The 18,556-nt window shown below is 50.1% G+C and overlaps 1 protein-coding gene across 4 annotated transcripts in view; it reads left to right on the forward strand.

Moving 5' to 3' along the window:
• LOC140001099 (cohesin subunit SA-3-like) overlaps nucleotides 1–4,718 on the forward strand; it is a 69,276-nt gene extending 64,558 nt beyond the window's left edge. For all 4 annotated transcript variants that reach the window (XM_072032240.1, XM_072032236.1, XM_072032238.1 and 1 more), the window contains 9 exons: nucleotides 328–461; nucleotides 550–651; nucleotides 1,435–1,580; nucleotides 2,249–2,389; nucleotides 3,070–3,203; nucleotides 3,438–3,543; nucleotides 3,801–3,897; nucleotides 3,996–4,034; nucleotides 4,576–4,718. In XM_072032240.1, the coding sequence (XP_071888341.1) occupies nucleotides 328–461; nucleotides 550–651; nucleotides 1,435–1,580; nucleotides 2,249–2,389; nucleotides 3,070–3,203; nucleotides 3,438–3,543; nucleotides 3,801–3,897; nucleotides 3,996–4,034; nucleotides 4,576–4,581 (905 nt within the window). In that variant the 3' untranslated portion in view covers nucleotides 4,582–4,718. The remainder of the gene's footprint in view (nucleotides 1–327; nucleotides 462–549; nucleotides 652–1,434; nucleotides 1,581–2,248; nucleotides 2,390–3,069; nucleotides 3,204–3,437; nucleotides 3,544–3,800; nucleotides 3,898–3,995; nucleotides 4,035–4,575) is intronic.
• The last annotated feature ends 13,838 nt before the right edge of the window (nucleotides 4,719–18,556 follow it).

Genomic DNA, 18,556 nt, shown 5'->3' on the forward strand with positions numbered 1-18,556 from the left:
TTCTAGCTGCTCCTGGCATCCCTTTGGTGCCCCAAATCCCCTCAGCATCCCCTTAGTGTCCCCAAACCCCATGGAGGATCTCCCCCAGCTGCTCCTGGTGTTCCTTTAATGTCCCCTCAGTGTCCCCAAGATGTTCCCTGTGTCCCCAAGATGTCCCCAGTCCCCCTGGAGGACTTCTCCCAGCTGCTCCTGGCATCCCTTCGGTGCCCCAAATCCCCTCAACATCCCCTTAGTGCCCCCAAACCCCACGGAGGACCTCCCCCAGCTGCTCCTGGCGTCCTTTCCGTGTCCCCAAGCTGTCCCCAAGCTGTCCCCTTGTCCCCGCAGAGCCCGATGCTGCCGAGGCACACATGGAGGACCTGCACCGCCGCCGCATGCTGCTGGCCGGCTTCTGCAAGCTCATCATCTACAATGTCCTGGAGCCCAGCGCCGCCTCCGACGTCTTGAAGTACTATGACAAGGTGGGGACAGGGCTGGGGACACTGTCCCCCCCCCCTGCTGTCCCCTCGGCTCTTTGGGGACCCCCCGTGCCGCCCCGTTTCCCCCCAGTTTCACGCCGAGTACGGGGACATCATCAAGGAGACGCTGGCGTGCATCCACCGCATGGACGGCCAGGAGTGGGCGCGCGTCGTGCTGCTCAGCCTGCAGCAGGTCCAGGGGGCGTCCTGGGGGGGCTTCAGGGGGATTTGGGGTTGTGGGGGGGCTCCAGAGGGGGATTTGGGGTTGTGGGGGGGCTCCAGAGGGGGCTTTAGGGTTCCTTGGGGGGCTTCAGGATGTCCTGGGTGGGCTTCAGGGGAATTTGGGGTTCCTTGGGTGCTCCAGATGGGGATTTGGGATTCTTAGGGGGCTCCAGGAGGTCATGGGGGGCTCCAGAGGGGGCTTTTGGGGTCCCTGAGGTGCTCTGGGGGGGGGCTTCAGATGGATTTGAGGTCATCAGGGTGCTCCTGGGGGACTTCTGGGTTCCCCTGGGGGGTTCTCAGAGGTTTGTGGGGGGGGATCAGATGGATTTGGGGTCATTGAGGTGCTCCAGGGGGGGCTTTTGGGGTCCCTGGGGGGCTCCAGGTGGATCTGGGATTATTGGGGGGACTCTCGGGGGGGGTTTTGGGGTCTCTGGGGTGCTCTGGGGTGGGCTTCAGATGGATTTGAGGTCATCAGGGTACTCTGGGGGGGCTTTTGGGGTCCCTGGGGGGCTTGAGGACATCCGGGGGGGGGTCAGATGGATTTGGGGTCATTGGGGGGGGGCTCCGGGGGGGCTTTTGGGGTCCCCTGGGGGGTTCTCAGAGGTTTGGGGGGGGGGATCAGATGGATTTGGGGTCATTGAGGTGCTCCAGGGGGGGCTTTTGGGGTCCCTGGGGGGCTCCAGGTGGATTTGGGATTACTGGGGGGACTCCGGGGGGGGGGATTTTGGGGTCTTTCTGACCGTGCCCCCCCCAGGTGATGACGGAGCTGCTGATGGAGCACGGCCCCGGGGTGCGGGGGGTCCCCGCTTTTGGGGGGCTGCGGGATTTGGGGCGCCGCCTCTCCCTCTTCTTCGGCCCCCGTCCCCAACCCAACCGCCAAGTGCTGCTGCGCCTGCACCGGTAACGGGGGGGGCCACCGGGGGGGCACGGATATTTGGGTGGGGGGTCCTGGGGGTGTGGGGAGGGGGTTTTGGGGGGATAAGAAGGGGTTTGGGGGGGATAGGAGGGGATTTGGGGTGCTGGGAGGGGGCTGTGGGGTTTGGGGGGGCCCACGGGCATTTGTGGGGGGGCTCCGGGGTATTTGGGGGGGCGTTGGTTTTTTTTTTTGGGGGGGGTCTGGGGATGTGTGGAGGGGATTTTGGGGTATAGGAGGGGGTTTTGGGGTGATGGGGGGGCTTTTGGGGGGGCTCTGGGGTGTTGGGGCAATTTGGGGGGGGTCAGTGGTATTTGGGGGGGGCTCTGGGGGATTTTTGGAGGGGTCCTGGGGGTCTTGGGAGGGGGTTTAGGGGTGGTGGGAGGGGGGTTGCGGGCATTTTGGGGGGGTTGGGTCCAGTTGGGGGAGGCTCAGGCTTTTTTTTGGGGGGGAGGGGTCGGGGTAATTGGGGGGGGGCTTGTTTTTTTTTGGGGGGGGTCTGGGGGTGTGGGAACGGGGTTGGGGGGGTTTGGGGGCCCTGAGGAATTTGGGGGGGTCTGAAGGGATTTGGGGGAGTCTGGGGGGGTTTGGGGGGCCCTGGGGGGATTTGGGGGTCCCGGGCCTGACCCCCCCTGCTCTGTGCCCCCCCCCCCAGGGACGGCATCGCCTTTGCCCTACAAGAGGGTCCGGAGGGGGGTCCGGGGGGGCATCCGGGGGGGGCCCCCCTGTACCTGCCCTTCCTGGAGGTGCTCAGCGAGTTCTCCCCCCGCCTGCTGCCCCCCGACCGAGCCCTGCTGTGAGTGGGGGGGTCCTGGGGGGGGCATTTGGGGTCTGGGGGGGATTTGGGGTATTGAGGGGGGATTTGGGGTCTTTGAGGGGGGATTTGGGGTGTGTGTGTGGGGTATTCGGGGTCCTCAGGGATATTTGGGGTCCTGGGGGGGATTTGGGGTCCTGCGGGGGGTTGGGGTCCTTGAGGGGGGGGCTTGGGGTCCTCGTGGAAAGTTAGGGGGGGATTTGGGGTCCTTGGGGGGGGCATTTGGGGTTCGTGGGAGGGGGATTTGGGGTTCCTGGGGGAGAATTTTGGGGGAATTGGGGTCCTGAAGAGGGATTTGGGGACCTGGGGGGGGATTTGGGGTTCCTGGGGAGGATTTGGGGTCCTTGAGGGGGGGGCTTGGGGTCCTTGGGGGAAGTTGGGGGAGGATTTGGGGTCCTGGGGGGGGGGATTTAGGGTCCCAGGGGTGGGATTTGGGGTCCTTGGGGGGGGGATTTGGGGGAGATTTGGGGTCCGGAGGGGGGGATTTGGGGTTCCTGGAGGGGGATTTGGGGTCCTTGTATGGGAATATGGGGTTCCTGGGGGGGGGTTGGGTCCTGGGGGGGATTTGGGGTGCAGGGGGGGATTTGGGGTTCTTGGAGGAAAATTTGGGGGCCCTGGGGGGGTGGATTTGGGGTCCCCCCCTAATTTTTGCCCCCCCCCAGGCTGACCCACCTGCAGCAGAGCTGCCAGCAGCTGGGGATGACCCCCCCGGAGCGGTCCCCGTGGCCCCCCCTGGCCGCCTACCACCGCTCCCTGCAGCCCCCCGAGCCCCCCCAAAAGAGGAGGCGCACGGAAGGTGAGGCGGGGGACAACGCCCCCCCGGGACCCCCCCCCCAATGTGCCCCCCCCCCCAATCTCCCTCCCGTCCCTTGTCCCTGTGACCCCCCCCTTGTCCTGTCCCCCCCCCTTGTCCCTGCCCCCCCCCCCAAGGGAGGGAGGTGACAAATTGGGGGGGGTCCTTGGGGACAAATCCTGTGTGTGGAGGGGTCTCACATCGCCCCCCCCCCTTTTTCTACCCCCCCACCCCCAGAGACCTGGCAGGGCCCCAGCCCCCCTCTCAGCCCGGCGCTCACGTCCACGGTGCTGCGGGTCCCCCCCGGCCCCCCCTGGGAGCTCCGCGTTCCCAGCCCCAGCAGGTGAGTTTGGGGGGGGGGGGGGGGGCACCCTCAAAATGGGCTGGGGGGGGCAATGGGGGGAACTGGGAGGTACTGGGAGGGCACTGGGATGGGATAGGGGGGGCACTGGGCATACTGGGGGGCACTGGAGGGGGACTGGGGGGGGGGGGACTGGGAGGCACTAGGGTGAGACTGGGGGGGCACTGAGTATACTGCGGGGGACTGGTGGGGGCACTGGGTGTACTGGGGGGGCACTGGGCATATTTGGGGGCTCCCAGCGTCGTCCCCAGCCTGAGCGTGATGGAGGAGGAAGAGGAGGAGGAGGAGGAGAGGGGAGGGGGCAGCAGCGAGGAGGCCCCCCCGCAGCTGGACCAGGTGAGCCCCCGCCCACGGCCCCCCCAACACCAAGGGGAGGGTTCTGGGTGCTCCCCGGCCCCCCCAAAAACCCCCTAATTTGTGCCCCCCCCCCCCAGGTCCGGGACCTCTTTGACTCCACCGTCCTGGGAATCGAGGTGAGGGGGGGGCCCGAAATGTTGCCCCCCCCCAAAAATTTCCCCCCAACGTCCCCCCCTTTTTTTTTGTTTACCCCTCCTACTTCCCCCCTCCCCAAATTTGAGCCCCCTCACCTTAAAATTGCCTCCATTTCCACCCTCCTCCTCCAATTTTACCCCAATCCCCCCCCCAATTTTGCCCCCCCCAAATTTGCCCCCCCATTTTCACTCTCCCTTCTCCCAAAGTGCCCCCCCCAAAAATTGCTCCCCCCACCCCAAAATGCACCCCCCAATTACCACCTCCCCCTAAATCCTGCCCCCATTTTCACCCTCCCCCCTCCCCCAGCTCCCCCCCCTCAAATTTGAAGACCCCCCCAAAAAATTTGGACCCCCCAAAAAATCTGCCCCCCCCAAAAAAAACAACCCCCCCCAAATCCTGCCCCTGTTTTCACACCCAAAGTCTTGGGACCCCCCTAAAAATTGGGGGACCCTCCCCAAAAATTGGGGGATCCCCCCCAAATTGACCCCCCCGCCATTTTTTGGGGGGGTTTCTCTCCCCCAGGACTGAGCGTGGAGCCGCAGCCGGAAGGCGTCGTTTCTGGTTTTACCTGTTTTTTGCTGTTCTGAGCCCAAAATGTTGGGGGTGCCAACCGCCACCCCGCACCCCCGCACCCCGTTTGGTTCAATAAAGAGCGGGATTGGCAACGCGGCCTCAAAAAAGTTTAGTTTTGGGGGGGAGGGGGACGGGGGGTCTGGTCACAGTGGGTCCCCCGCCGATGTCCCCACCCCATCCCCGTGTCCCCCCCTCTTTGTCCTTGTCCCCCCCCATCCTTGTCCCGGTGTCCCCCCAAACCTTGTTCCCCCTCCCCCCCAATGTTCCTGTCCTCGATGTCCCCATTGGGGTTGTCCCCATCCCGATGTCCCCCCCCACAATGTCCCCACCCTGATGTCCTCGTCCCGATGTCCCCATCCCAGTGTCCCCATCCCGATGTGATCCCAGCGTCCTTGTCCCAATGTCCCCACCCTGATGTCCCCATCCCAATGTCCTCGTCCCTATGTCCTTGTCCCAGTGTCCCCAACCCAATGTCATCCCGATGTCCCCATCCCAATGTTCCCATGTCCCCATCCCAGTGTCCCCATCCTGATGTCATCCCGATGCCCTTGTCCTGATGTCCTTGTCCCCGTGTCCCCACCCTGATGTCCCCACCCTGTCGTGGTTTAACCCGGCCGGCAGCTAAACACCACGCAGCCGTTCGCTCAGCCTCCCCCCTCCCTCTCTGGGACGGGGGAGAGAAATGCAAAGTGAAGCCCGTGAGTTGAGATAAAGACAGTTTAATAAGACAGGAAAATAATAACAACAAAAATAACAATAACAAGAATAATACAATGGTGATAATAGGAAAGTAATAATCATATGTACAACCAAGTGATGCACAATGCAATTGCTCACCACTCGCTGACCGATGCCCAGCCTCACCCCGAGCAGTCCGGCCCCCTCCCCCTGGCTAGCCACCGCTATCTATTATTTAGCATGACCCCAGATGGGATGGAATACCCCTTTGGCTAGTTTGGGTCCCCTGTCCTGGCTCTGTCCCCTCCCAGCTCTTACTGCACCCCCAGCCTGCCCGTTGGCAGGACAGAGCAAAAGGCTGAGATGTCCTTGGCTTGGTGTAAGCACTGCTCTGCAACAATTAAAGCATATGGGTGTTCTCAGCACTCTGCTCATCCCAAGCCAAAACACAGCATTCCACCAGCTCCTAGGAAGAAAATTAATTCTGTTCTAACTGAAACCAGGACACCTCTCACCCCTTATTCCATACCATTTCTGTCATGCTCAGGTTACACTCTTTTCCATACATTCTAATTAGTCACCTGTAGTAGTCATGGTAGTGATAACATACAGTATTATATAATAATTAACGTGGTACAATTCAGTTCATGGGCTATTCTCACCCAGTATTAAATCTCCTTGAGGTACACACCGCACCTCTCCGTTCTTTTGCATCACCCACCAAGTGTATCCAGGTCCCTGAGCGAAAACAATTCCACGAAGAGGTTTGCCTTTTCCTGAGGCAGGAGTAGCCCAGACTGTTTTACCCAGCGTATTTCTTACATGCGCTACAGGAACTTTATCCCCATCTACAGTACGTAACAGGTTGGATTGGGCAGGTCCAGCTCGGATGGCAGATCCCCTAGTATTGACTAGCCAGGTGGCCTTTGCCAAATGCGTATCCCAGTTTTTGAACGTCCCAGCGCCCATTGCTTTCAAGGTAGTCTTTAACAGGCCATTGTATCGTTCAACTTTCCCGGAGGCTGGTGCATGATAGGGGATGTGATACACCCATTCAATACCATGCTCTTTGGCCCAAGTGTCTATAAGGTTGTTTCGGAAGTGAGTCCCTGTTGCGTTAAAGGGGTGTAGCTGATTAACCGTTACGGGCCCGGTTGGGTTCAGAGTACTGAATCAGTCGGACATTCACCAAAAACGCATTAACGGTCTGGGGGTCCGTTCGGACATTCACCAAAAACGTATTAACCGCCTGGGGGTCCGCTCAGACATTCACCAAAAACGTATTAACCACCTGGGGGTCCGCTCAGACATTCACCAAAAATGCATTAACCGTCTGGGGGTCTGGTTAGATTCAGAACACTGAACTATCACGGATAACCACCCTCACCCTAGTTGCATTAATGAGAGCTATCACAATGCAATCAAGTATGGTTTATTAGAGCAACAGATAATCAGGTTCTTTTGGATTGCCGGCGATAGTGACTGTCTGCAAAAGCAAGCTAGTATGCATGAAATACACAGGTGTTATAGGTGTTACAGGTGTTCTAGGTGTTAAAGATGTTACAGGTGGTATAGGTGTTGTAGGTGTTATGGGAGTTACAGGTGTTATAGATGTTACAGATGTTATAGATGTTACAGGTGTTTACAGGTGTCACAGGTGTTATAGGTGTTGTAGGTGTTACAGATGTTATACAGGTGTTATAAGTGTTACAGATGTTATAGGTGTTGTAGGTGTTACAGGTGCGCAGCCTAGAAATAAACGTGTTAAAAGGATCAAAGACTCTATAGGGATTTATAAGCAAATATTCAGATCTCACCCAAAGGCGTCCCAATGGGGGGGGAAGAGAGGCTCAGCCCGTCGACTGATCCCAGGAGTCAGGAGGTCCTAAGGATGTTGTATGTCCTCGGGATGGTATCTCCCCTGACGATGGTATCTTCCCTAACATCCCCTCTCTCTTGGGCCAATTTATATTATTTTCTATCTGTTAGGTGGAGCTTGAGTGGCTCTAGTCAAGCATATCTTAGTTATGATTGGTGTAAAGTTTTCCTGTCTCCGTTTAAAGTAATAGGCTCCGAGAAATTCAGGGCGCATGCTCGGTGGGGGGTGGTCGCACCTTGGAGGCGGGTAGCTTTTGGGATGGAGGTGTGTTTTGGTATTATAATGATATTATAATGAGCAAAAAGTACACTAGGGTACAGCATTTGTCAAAAGATGACAGGTCTTTGGCTTAGGGTGGCAAAAAGTGCAGCTTTGTGCACAAGAACAATCGAGGCCCCACCTGATTACAGAGCCTAGCCGTGGTGTCTCCACTCCACTCCACGCTCCGTGGTGTTCCTTAGAGCTAGCACACCAAGTTTCCCCAGCGCGATAGCATCTAAGGTTGGGAGCCTAGGGAACGCTCAGGTAATGCAGTTATGCCCTACCCTGAAAGCCTCTTCAATGCTGTACCTTTTCCTTAAAAATGTGAATGTTAATTTTATTTTCCTAGTTACTTCAGGCAATTACACCACAGACAGTGACACAGCAGGGGGCAAGTTCTGTGCATCAGCTGCCAAAGCTCCAACCCAGGCTCGTGACGCCATTGCCTGTAGGTATTAGAGCCATCCTGCACAAGGAGCCCAGCAACCCCTCTACTTTGGGGACAGTGACACAGCAGGGGGCAAGTTCTGTGCATCAGCTGCCAAAGCTCCTACCCAGGCTTGTGACGCCGTTGCCTCTAGGTATTAGAGCCAGCCTGCACAAGGAGCCCAGCAACCCGTCTACTTTGAGTCAGACAGACTCAAGGCAGAACGCCCACCTCTGCCTTGTCCCTCTACAGAATTCTCTTGAAGTCCAGCTAATGAACACCACGAGAGCAAAACTACGACGAGGGGAGAGAATTAACTCCGTGGCACTGAGTGAATTAACTTACTGAATTAACTACGTGGCACCAGCCCAGGCTTCTCCTGCGTGCACTTTGCTCCGTTTCCGTCTGTTCCTCAGGGGAGCTTCAAGGCGGAGGAGGCTCCTGGGGCTCCAACTCTGACACTTGGTGCTGCGGTCGCGCCGGTTCGCGCCCAGCAAGGTCCTGCAGAGAAAGCTCCGCTTGGAGACACACAGGGTGTTTCAGGAAGGCACCGTGGTTGCCCTCCGAAGCTCTGGGGAAGGAGAAGAGATTCCCCAAACTCAACATATTTCCAGCTCCAGAGAGCCTCAAGCACTATTGCATGCCCACTTTAAACTCCACCAGCAGCCAACACACAGCCAGTCACTGCCTAATGGCAGCCCAACCAAGCCACCCGTCTGCATGTGCACATGGAACGTGAAGATGCTCGGAAAGACCAAGATTCTAATTAAAGGTGTGTTAATGTGAAGAAAACGAAGAGAAATGGAGCAGATGCTGCATATTCCTCGTGGGTAGTTATATTTCTGTGTGACGGTAGTGGAGCTGAGTATCTGTGAGCAGAATCAGTGCGTAATTTAGGTTGGAAAGGATTTTGGAATTCCCCAAACGGTGGCTTTTTCACGCATTTTCGCGTGAAATATGCATTCGGTGTGGTACATGCTCATGGAGCGATTTGGAAAGAATGTGGATTGCTGACCGCTCAGGGAAAACAGATAAAACATGCTGAAGAAATTTTAAAATTGTTACAGGCAGTAAAACAACCAGAAAAGGTAGCTGTCATGCATTGTGGAGGACACCAAAATTGCCGATTTTGAAATTGGAAATGGATTGGCAGATCAGGAGGCTAAGCGGGCAGCTGAAATAACGGAGGTGAAGGCATTGTCTTTGATGCCAGACTGTAAAATCCAAACTATATCCAAATTATACCAAAGAAGACTTAAAATTAATTGAAGATTTGAAAGGTAAAATGAAACCAGATGGATGGGTATATGTAAAAGATAACCGCGTAATAATACCCTCTAATTTGACATGGCCCAGAGTTCTTACAGAACACAATAAAACACATTGGGGAGCTGACACATTGCATAAGAGCCGGAGTCAGACATTAGTGGGACAAAATTTATATACAACAATAAAAGAAGTAACTCAGCACTGTAACATTTGTTTACACAATAACCCCAATACCAAGAAGAGAATAAAATTTGGAATAATCGGTAAAGGAAATTATCCGGGGCAACAGTGGCAAATTGATTTTTCAGAACTCCCTAGAAAAGGGGGGTATCGTTATTTACTGGTTCTGACTGACACATTTTCAGGAAGGCCCGAAGCCTTTCCCTGTCGAACAAACAAAGCAAGAGAAGTGGTTAAAGTCTTGTTAAATGAAATAATGCCGTGCTTTGGGATTCTAGTAGCAATGTCTTCTGATAGTTTCACAGTTTTGTGCGCAAGATAAGTAAGATTCTAAAGATAGATTGGCAACTGCATACTCCTTATAGACCGCAGGCAAGTGGACAGGTAGAAAAAACGAATTTAATTAAACAACAAACAGCTAAAATCGGACAAGAAGCTAATTTGTCATGGCCTCAATCCCTCCCTTTAGCATTACTTAGAATCAGAGTTAAACCTAGAATAAAAGGGAATATGAGCCCCTTTGAAATCTTATATGAAAGGCCGTATCAATTTCTATTTAGTGGAGAGGACTTAATGCAGTTGGGATCAGAATATTTATATGCTTATATAACTGAACTTCAGAAACAATTATATAAAGTACATACGTTTGTTTTAGGGACCAGGGCTAGAGGGTTGGATCAACCAATCCACGCCTTTAAGCTCGGGGATTTTATATATATATATATATATATATATATATATATATATATATATACACATATATATATAAAGACTTTTTCAGGACAACCCCTAGAGGAAAAATGGAAGGAAAGTGGACGGGACCATACCAGGTATTGCTGACAACACACACCGCCATTAAGATTAAGGAGCAAGCAGCTTGGATCCACCATTCAAGGGTGAAGAAGGCCCCGGCGAGGATATGGACCACCACTCCAATTGGACCAACAAAATTACAGTTTTCCAGATCCTAATGATTGCAGGGATGTGGTTCTCAGATTCGGGGTGGGCAGTTTGGGATGAGAACTTACACCTGTCCCTGATACAAACAATTTCTCAAGTAATTAATAAGACCAACTGTTGCGTATGCACCCATCTGCCACAGCATGGGAATAAGGGTGTATCGTTAATCGGGATTCCCTTGCCTGCAAACTTATCTTGGACTAATTTGTGGGAAAACACATCTTGGGGTCAAAAATATGAAGAAGTTTTGGAACTAGAAGTTAGTAGCTTCGTGCCATTGGAATCTTACTATGTATGTGTACAAAGGCGTAACCCGCCTAAGGGTATGGGAAAACAGGATTGTATAAATACGGGTACTACTTATGTGGGAAATCAGACGTCTTGTAATCAAACAATTGATATTAGTACAACTAGCAGTTGGGCAAATTCAACCAGCTGGCCAGTTCCAGAAGGAAAAGGGTGGTATTGACTATGCAATGATACAGCCCGTAAGGTCTTGCCCAAGAACTGGAAGGGAACTTGCACTCTTGGAGCAGTAGTCCCCAGTATGACAGTACATGATGTAGTGCCTCGAGGTTACTTGAGAAATCATATCCGGAGAATCAGACAAAAAATTAACAATCCATTGATAGAGAGACACACCGCTTTTCATAGTTCTGTTCGATGGTTTATCACATGGTTAGGAGTGAGTGAATTGGAAAAGGAAATAGTTAATATTTCTGCAATTATAGAGAAGTTAGGAAAGAAAATTCTGGATGCTATAAAGGCTCAACAAGAAGAGATATCTAGTTTATCCCAGGTAGTATTACAAAATCGGATGGCCCTAGACTTGTTATTGGCCACTCAAGGGGGAGTCTGTACAGTAATAAACACAAGTTGTTGTATGTATGTAGATCAGAGTGGAAGGATCTCTACCGACCTGGAAGAAATATGGAAGCAGACAAGGATCCTACATGAGAGCAGTAAAGATGATCTTTCGTATTTAGTTTAGTTTTAGTGAAATATGGAATAAGTTAACCTCCTGGTTGCCCAATTTCTAATGGTTGAAACAAGTTTTCATTGCTCTAATCGCAGTAGTAGTGTTAGGAATATTTGTGTGCATGTTGTTTAGATGCCTGCTTTGTTGTGTTACTGCGAATAATAGAAGCATCTGAAGCAAAAGAATTTGCATGGGAAGAGAAAAGGGGGGATTGATTAAGGAGGCATTGGGGAGGCAAGGACAATCCCCAGACAAGGACTGTATATCTCGAAACAAGACACTGGAACTCATGATAAGGATGCGGCAGACGGACAGAGAAACAAATGGAAGGACTATAAATCTCAAAACTGGACATTGGAATTCATTATAAAGATACAACAAATGGAAGAATTAGCAACAACCAGCGCCTGCAATTAAGAAACATGCCAACTCAGCAGATTCCTGACCAAAGGTGAAAAGTACACTGTGTTAATTAGCCAAAAGGCTAATTAACATGAGAAGCCAGGGAAGGCGGGGAGACGGAATGAATATGTAGAGGCGCTTGTAGAATATTGATAGATTGCTTGTAGAAATTCAAGACTGCTTTCCGCTTTGGGTATGCACAATAGGTGGAGAGATCCCCCGTGCATCCAGCGCTGCAATAAAGAATATACCACTTCAAGGAATTTCGGCTTCCATCTTTGAATCACCACGTGCTGGGCTTTCGGGAAGTTTTTCCCTCAAAATGACACAACACAGCACAAACCTCTCACCTGCTGCAGTTCTTCAACATCGCTTTTTAACCCCAGCGTCACTGACAACCCAGGCGCAAAGACACCGACGCCACCAGCAGCACGTGGAAATCTCCCCCACCCCCCTATCCCTTCTAGGGAAAATGGTTGCACATCCTGAACATTTCTCTACGTATTCCTACTGCCAAGCAAAGCCCTGTTCAGTGGAGGCAAAACGGGTTTTGGGGTCTGGGGGGGGCTTTAGGGTCATTTTGGGGTCTGTGGGATTTGGGGGGAGCACGTGGGGGGGGGGGAGGTTTGGAGGTCCTGGGGAGCTGCAGGGGGTCCCTAAGGTGGTGGGGGGATGGGGGGGCCTTAGGGGTGCCCCTGGCCCTGTTTTGGGGTCCCCAGGGTTTGGGGTGCCCCCATGGGATGGCCCTGACCCCGTTTTGGGGTCCCTAAATTGTGGGGTGAGCCCAGGGGCTGGGGATGGGGCTGGTCTGGGGTCCCTAAGGTGGGGGAGTGTCCATGGGGGAGCTCATTTTGGGGTCCCCAGGGTTTGGGGTGACCCCATAGGGTTGACCCCATCCCCATTTTGGGGTCCTTGGGGGTCTCCAGGGGGTCTCTTATGGGTGGGGTGTTGCGATGCACGGACGAAAGCACGACAGACACCAGCAGAGTCAGATCATGCTTCACCATTTTATTGCCCGAATAGCCCAACTTTTATAGTGAACTTTACAGGGGCGGACAGTGTTTCACACAAGATTATTGGTCAAAAGCACTCAGACAGTTATAAGAAAATAACACCACCTGCAAGAAAAGAACCCCCCTTTTGATTAGAAGTCAGGAAAACAACCCCCTTTGTGATTAGCGGTCACGTAGGCCTAGTCCTTGAGGCCAGCTGCTGATAACAATATTTTCTGAGTTCCTTAATTGGGTGATGTGGGAGTCATTGCCGTGGGAGCTTCACACAGTTCCTCTGGCAGCTTGGTTTGCTCAGCTACAGCAGGCCCTGAGATTTCTAAGGCCTACCCCTGGTTGCTTAAAGCAAGCTTAGATCGAACAATTATGCCAATTCCCAACATTATGTATCCCACGTAGCATACTCCTGACCAATCTTTTGGTAGCCTTTTGTAGGCCCGTTTGCCACATATCCAATAATGTCCTCTTAAAGCCCACACCCCATTTGGAAAAGGACCATCCCAACCCTTTTTATTCCTTGGGGCCTGAAAATACAAGGTGTTCTCATTACCAAGTGGCCCCGTTACAATGTTTGCCTCATTAATACTTGTATATATACACTTCCAAGCCCCCACACTAGATTCCCACTCACAATTACAACTAATTTCTCCTTCACGATTTGTCATATTACGAGCTGACCAGAAATGTTTAAAAAAACCTTGTGTCCCGTTCTCATTTTGCCACCTCCAGCGGTAGACTTTTACCACATGCTGTTCACTAGTGGTGTTATCACGCTGACAACTCAAGATTTGAACGTCGAATTGTCCTTTTGATTGTGCTCTTGCCATGGCTTTACACCCAGGCCCAAAAAATTCCTTAGATGAGCATCTCAGCCAAGTCCCATTTTTCAGCTGGACATGTGTGGTATTCCATTTCCCTTTACTTGCTGTACAGTTTCTAGGTCCACATTCAGGATCAGTACATTCATATCCAGGGGACAGAGTCCATTTACAAATGCTTTCTCCTACTTTTACTGTTCCTGTTCGGTTTAAACAATATATACCTTTTTCTGATGAATGCAATTGCCACGGGTCCTCCTCCTCTTTCCAGAACTGTGTTCCATTATGAACTTCACTCAAATTACTAACCCACCCCTTAGGTTCGACTGGGCCAGCTACCCAAGGCCAACTTTCAGCTCCTCCTGGTCCCCCACAAACCCAGCAATTGCTAAGATTAAAAGCCTTAGCCACCTCCTCCCCCAAAATGAAAAAATTATTTCCATGGCTTAATTGCCCTTGTAAGAATAGTACCAGGAAGTATAACATCCTTCCGCGTCGTCCAGAGAGTATCGTAAAGGTGTGAGAAATGCCTTGGGGTTGGATCCACCTCCAGAATCTATTTAAACTCGTGTCACTGTTCAGCCTTTGAGGGTGGTTCAGCTCCTGGAAAACTAATTACAATAGGTTAAAAAAAAAACAAAATTCTTACTATATACATACATTTTCCGTTTGCTCATTTGTTTCTTTCTCTGGGACAGCTTGATTTCAGTGCGGGAGAAGTCCGGTAGAGGCCTTCACACTCGGCAGTCAATACCCGTAGGGGTTGCCTCCCTCGGTAGACCATACACACCGCAGTGAAGAGTCCTGCCCCGGTCTTGCCTTCTCACCTTTCTTCATTGCAGGCTTGCTTGTCCCCTTCTTCTGGTATTTCATGTAGAGCGTGCCCTATTTCTGGAACATTAGTTCTTTTTAGTTTTAACTTCAGTTCCCCAGGAGCGGACTCAACCCTCCAAGTTTTGGTATTTATTGGTCCTTTTACTCTGGATGCATGGGTCCAACCCCTTTCTGCTGTTCTCACAGCTGTTTCAGTGGTAAGTAAAACAAGGTACGGTCCCTCCCACCGGGGCTGTAAAGATTCTTCTTTCCAAGTTTTTATGAAGACCTCATCCCCTGGTTGTATTTTATGGATGGCAAATCCTAAAGGTGGTGTTTGAACCAGTATTCCAATTTCTCTTAGTTCTCGCAACCTTTTCCCAATAGTAATTATATATTTCTGGATACTACGATCCTCAACTACATTGTCTCCCAGAGGCATTCCCTGTGAATAAGGCATACCGTATAACATTTCATATGGTGATAATCCAGTCTCACTGTGTGATTTAGTTCTTATGTTTAAAAGTGCCAATGGTAAACATCGAGCCCAAGGCATTTGTGTCTCAACCATCAATTTAGCCAATTGCTGTTTTATTGTTTGATTCATTCTCTCTACTTTCCCTGAGCTTTGTGGGTGCCACGGAGTATGATATTCCCACTGAATACCTAATGATTGACATAATAATTTTATTATTTTAGAAGTAAAGTGTGTGCCTTGGTCAGAATCAATGTACTGGATTATCCCGTATCTAGGTATCAGGTGTTCCAATAAAATTTTTGTCACCACTTGTGCCGTAGCTCGTGCCACAGGATAAGCTTCTACCCATTGTGTTAAATGATCCACAACTACCAATAAATACTTGATCCTCCCTACTTTAGGCAATTCGGTAAAATCAACTTGTCCTCTCTCAAAAGGCCGATATGCTGTTTTTCTTCCTCCCGCTGCCGCCTGTCGGAATATTTTCTTATTTATTTTCTGACAAGTTAAACAACCTTGTGTGACTTGCTTTGCTATTTCAAAAACCCCTATACAACCAAATTGTTTAAGGAAATGATTACTTAATGCTCTTGTACCCCAGTGTGTTTGTGTATGCAAACGTTCCAATATTTGTCTTGCATAAGCCTTCGGTAACATCTCTCGCCCGTCTGGCAATGTCCATTTTCCTCGCTCTAATTTAGCACCTATTTTCTCCAGTTTTGTTCGTTCTTCAGGAGTGAACCTCTTTTCTTCTTCTTCTTTTTCTTCTTCTTGTCTTTCTTCTTCCTGTACTATATTAATTTTAGCAGCCTGAATTCTTAAAGCTGCTTCCTGAGCTTCTTTATCTGCTAGATTATTTCCCCTAGTGTGGTATTCCAATCCTTTTTGGTGCCCTCTTACATGTACTACTGCTATTTCTTTAGGTTCCCTTAATGCTTTTAAAATTTTCCTTATTAATTCTTGATGTATAAGATTCTTCCCTTGAGTATTCATTAAACCTCTTTCCTCCCAAATCTTTCCAAAGGTGTGAACCACTCCATATGCATATTTAGAATCTGTATATATAGTTCCACTTTTTCCCTTCAATAGTTCCAGGGCCCTGTGTAGGGCATACAGCTCGCAAGCCTGAGCTGACCATGATGGACTCAGGGGGCCTGATTCCACAGATTCCAGGTGTTTATTAATTATGGCATACCCTGATTTTCTTTTTCCCTCCACTACTCTGGAGGAACCATCTATGAATAGTATCTCCCCCTTCTCTAATTCAGTATCTCTCAAATCAGGTCTTACTTTAGTCTGGGTCTCGATTACCTCCAAACAATTATGTTGTAGTTCCTCTGATGGTTTTGTTGCCTTTATACTTACTATAAGCAATGCCACCATATACAATGTAGATCCAATCATTGCATTAGGACTCAATCACAATGGAACTATACTTTATCCTAAAGAGCATAAAGTATGGGCCCATCAAAAGGGAGGAAAGTGGCAAACAATTGATGTAAATGCATGCATTGTGCGTGAACAAAAAGGTTTCATCTGTGAAAGTAACACGCTGGAATCTCAAGACATTTGTCTTGACACTGAGCAAAACATTTGCCACTTTGAGATACATCCTAATGAAACCCTTGAAACTGTACTTGTATATATTGGGAAAGGTTGTGTTTGTATGAGAACTCATTGTGATTCTATAGTCGTAGATGATACAGTGGTAGATACCAGTAATCACTCTAATGTTTGTGTTTGCAATTTTACCAAAATTCTAGGATGTGATTTTAAATACTCAGCTCCTGTCACTTCTTATCAACTTATTGCATCTAATTATATTCTGCTTCATGAACTGCTGCCTACTCCTATTGGAATGAACCTCACCTTGGTGAAGAAATTGCTGGTACATGAGGACCTGAAGCAGCTGATGACACAAGTCCGAGAACATGGACAAAAGACTCTGATTACTGTCCATCATGATGCACAAGAAATACATCGAGTGATGGAAAGAGTGAAGAGAGATGAGAGACACCGTTGGTGGGACACTTTGGATGATCGCCAGCTGCCAAGGGAATCTTCAGCAAGATGCTTCACCCTGTTATTGTTCTGCTAATACTGTATTATGTTTTATACTGACAATTAGTTTGTATGCTAAACTCTGGTTTATGATGAAACGTTTAGCATCACTACACAATGTACATACACTCGATAAACCTCATTCCGAGAACGTATGTGATATCCCCGACATATTTCAACTGTCGTGAAGCTTGAGTGACTATAGTCACGGGGTGGATTATGTGGTGTAAATGCCTGAAGTAACTAGGAAAATAAAATTAACATTCATGCTTTTAAGAAAAAGGTACAGCATTGAAGAGGCTTTCAGGGTAGGGCATAACTGCATTACCTGAGCGTTCCCTAGGCTCCCAACCTTGGATGCTATCGCGCTGGGGAAACTTGGTGTGCTAGCTCTAAGGAACACCACGGAGCGTGGAGTGGAGTGGAGACACCACGGCTAGGCTCTGTAATCAGGTGGGGCCTCGATTGTTCTTGTGCACAAAGCTGCACTTTTTGCCACCCTAAGCCAAAGACCTGTCATCTTTTGACAAATGCTGTACCCTAGTGTACTTTTTGCTCATTATAATATCATTATAATACCAAAACACACCTCCATCCCAAAAGCTACCCGCCTCCAAGGTGCGACCACCCCCCACCGAGCATGCGCCCTGAATTTCTCAGAGCCTATTACTTTAAACGGAGACAGGAAAACTTTACACCAATCATAACTAAGATATGCTTGACTAGAGCCACTCAAGCTCCACCTAACAGATAGAAAATAATATAAATTGGCCCAAGAGAGAGGGGATGTTAGGGAAGATACCACCGCCAGGGGAGATACCATCCCGAGGACATACAACATCCTTAGGACCTCCTGACTCCTGGGATCAGTCGATGGGCTGAGCCTCTCTTCCCCCCCCATTGGGACGCCTTTGGCTGAGATCTGAATATTTGCTTATAAATCCCTATAGAGTCTTTGATCCTTTTAACGCGTTTATTTCTAGGCTGCGCACCTGTGACACCTGTAAACACCTGTAACATCTATAACATCTGTAACACCTGTAACATCTGTAACACCTATAAAACACCTACAACACCTATAACACCTACAACACCTATAACACTTGTAACATCTATAACACCTGTAACATCTATAACATCTAACACATCTGCAACATCTTTAACCCCTAGAACACCTGTAACACCTATAACACCTGTGTATTTCATGCATACTAGCTTGCTTTTGCAGACAGTCACTATCGCCGGCAATCCAAAAGAACCTGATTATCTGTTGCTCTAATAAACCATACTTGATTGCATTGTGATAGCTCTCATTAATGCAACTAGGGTGAGGGTGGTTATCCGTGATAGTTCAGTGTTCTGAATCTAACCAGACCCCCAGACGGTTAATGCATTTTTGGTGAATGTCTGAGCGGACCCCCAGGTGGTTAATACGTTTTTGGTGAATGTCTGAGCGGACCCCCAGGCGGTTAATACGTTTTTGGTGAATGTCCGAACGGACCCCCAGACCGTTAATGCGTTTTTGGTGAATGTCCGACTGATTCAGTACTCTGAACCCAACCGGGCCCGTAACGGTTAATCAGCTACACCCCTTTAACGCAACAGGGACTCACTTCCGAAACAACCTTATAGACACTTGGGCCAAAGAGCATGGTATTGAATGGGTGTATCACATCCCCTATCATGCACCAGCCTCCGGGAAAGTTGAACGATAC

The sequence above is a fragment of the Anas platyrhynchos genome, chromosome 37 (assembly GCF_047663525.1).
Source record: "Anas platyrhynchos isolate ZD024472 breed Pekin duck chromosome 37, IASCAAS_PekinDuck_T2T, whole genome shotgun sequence".
NCBI lineage: Eukaryota > Metazoa > Chordata > Aves > Anseriformes > Anatidae > Anas > Anas platyrhynchos.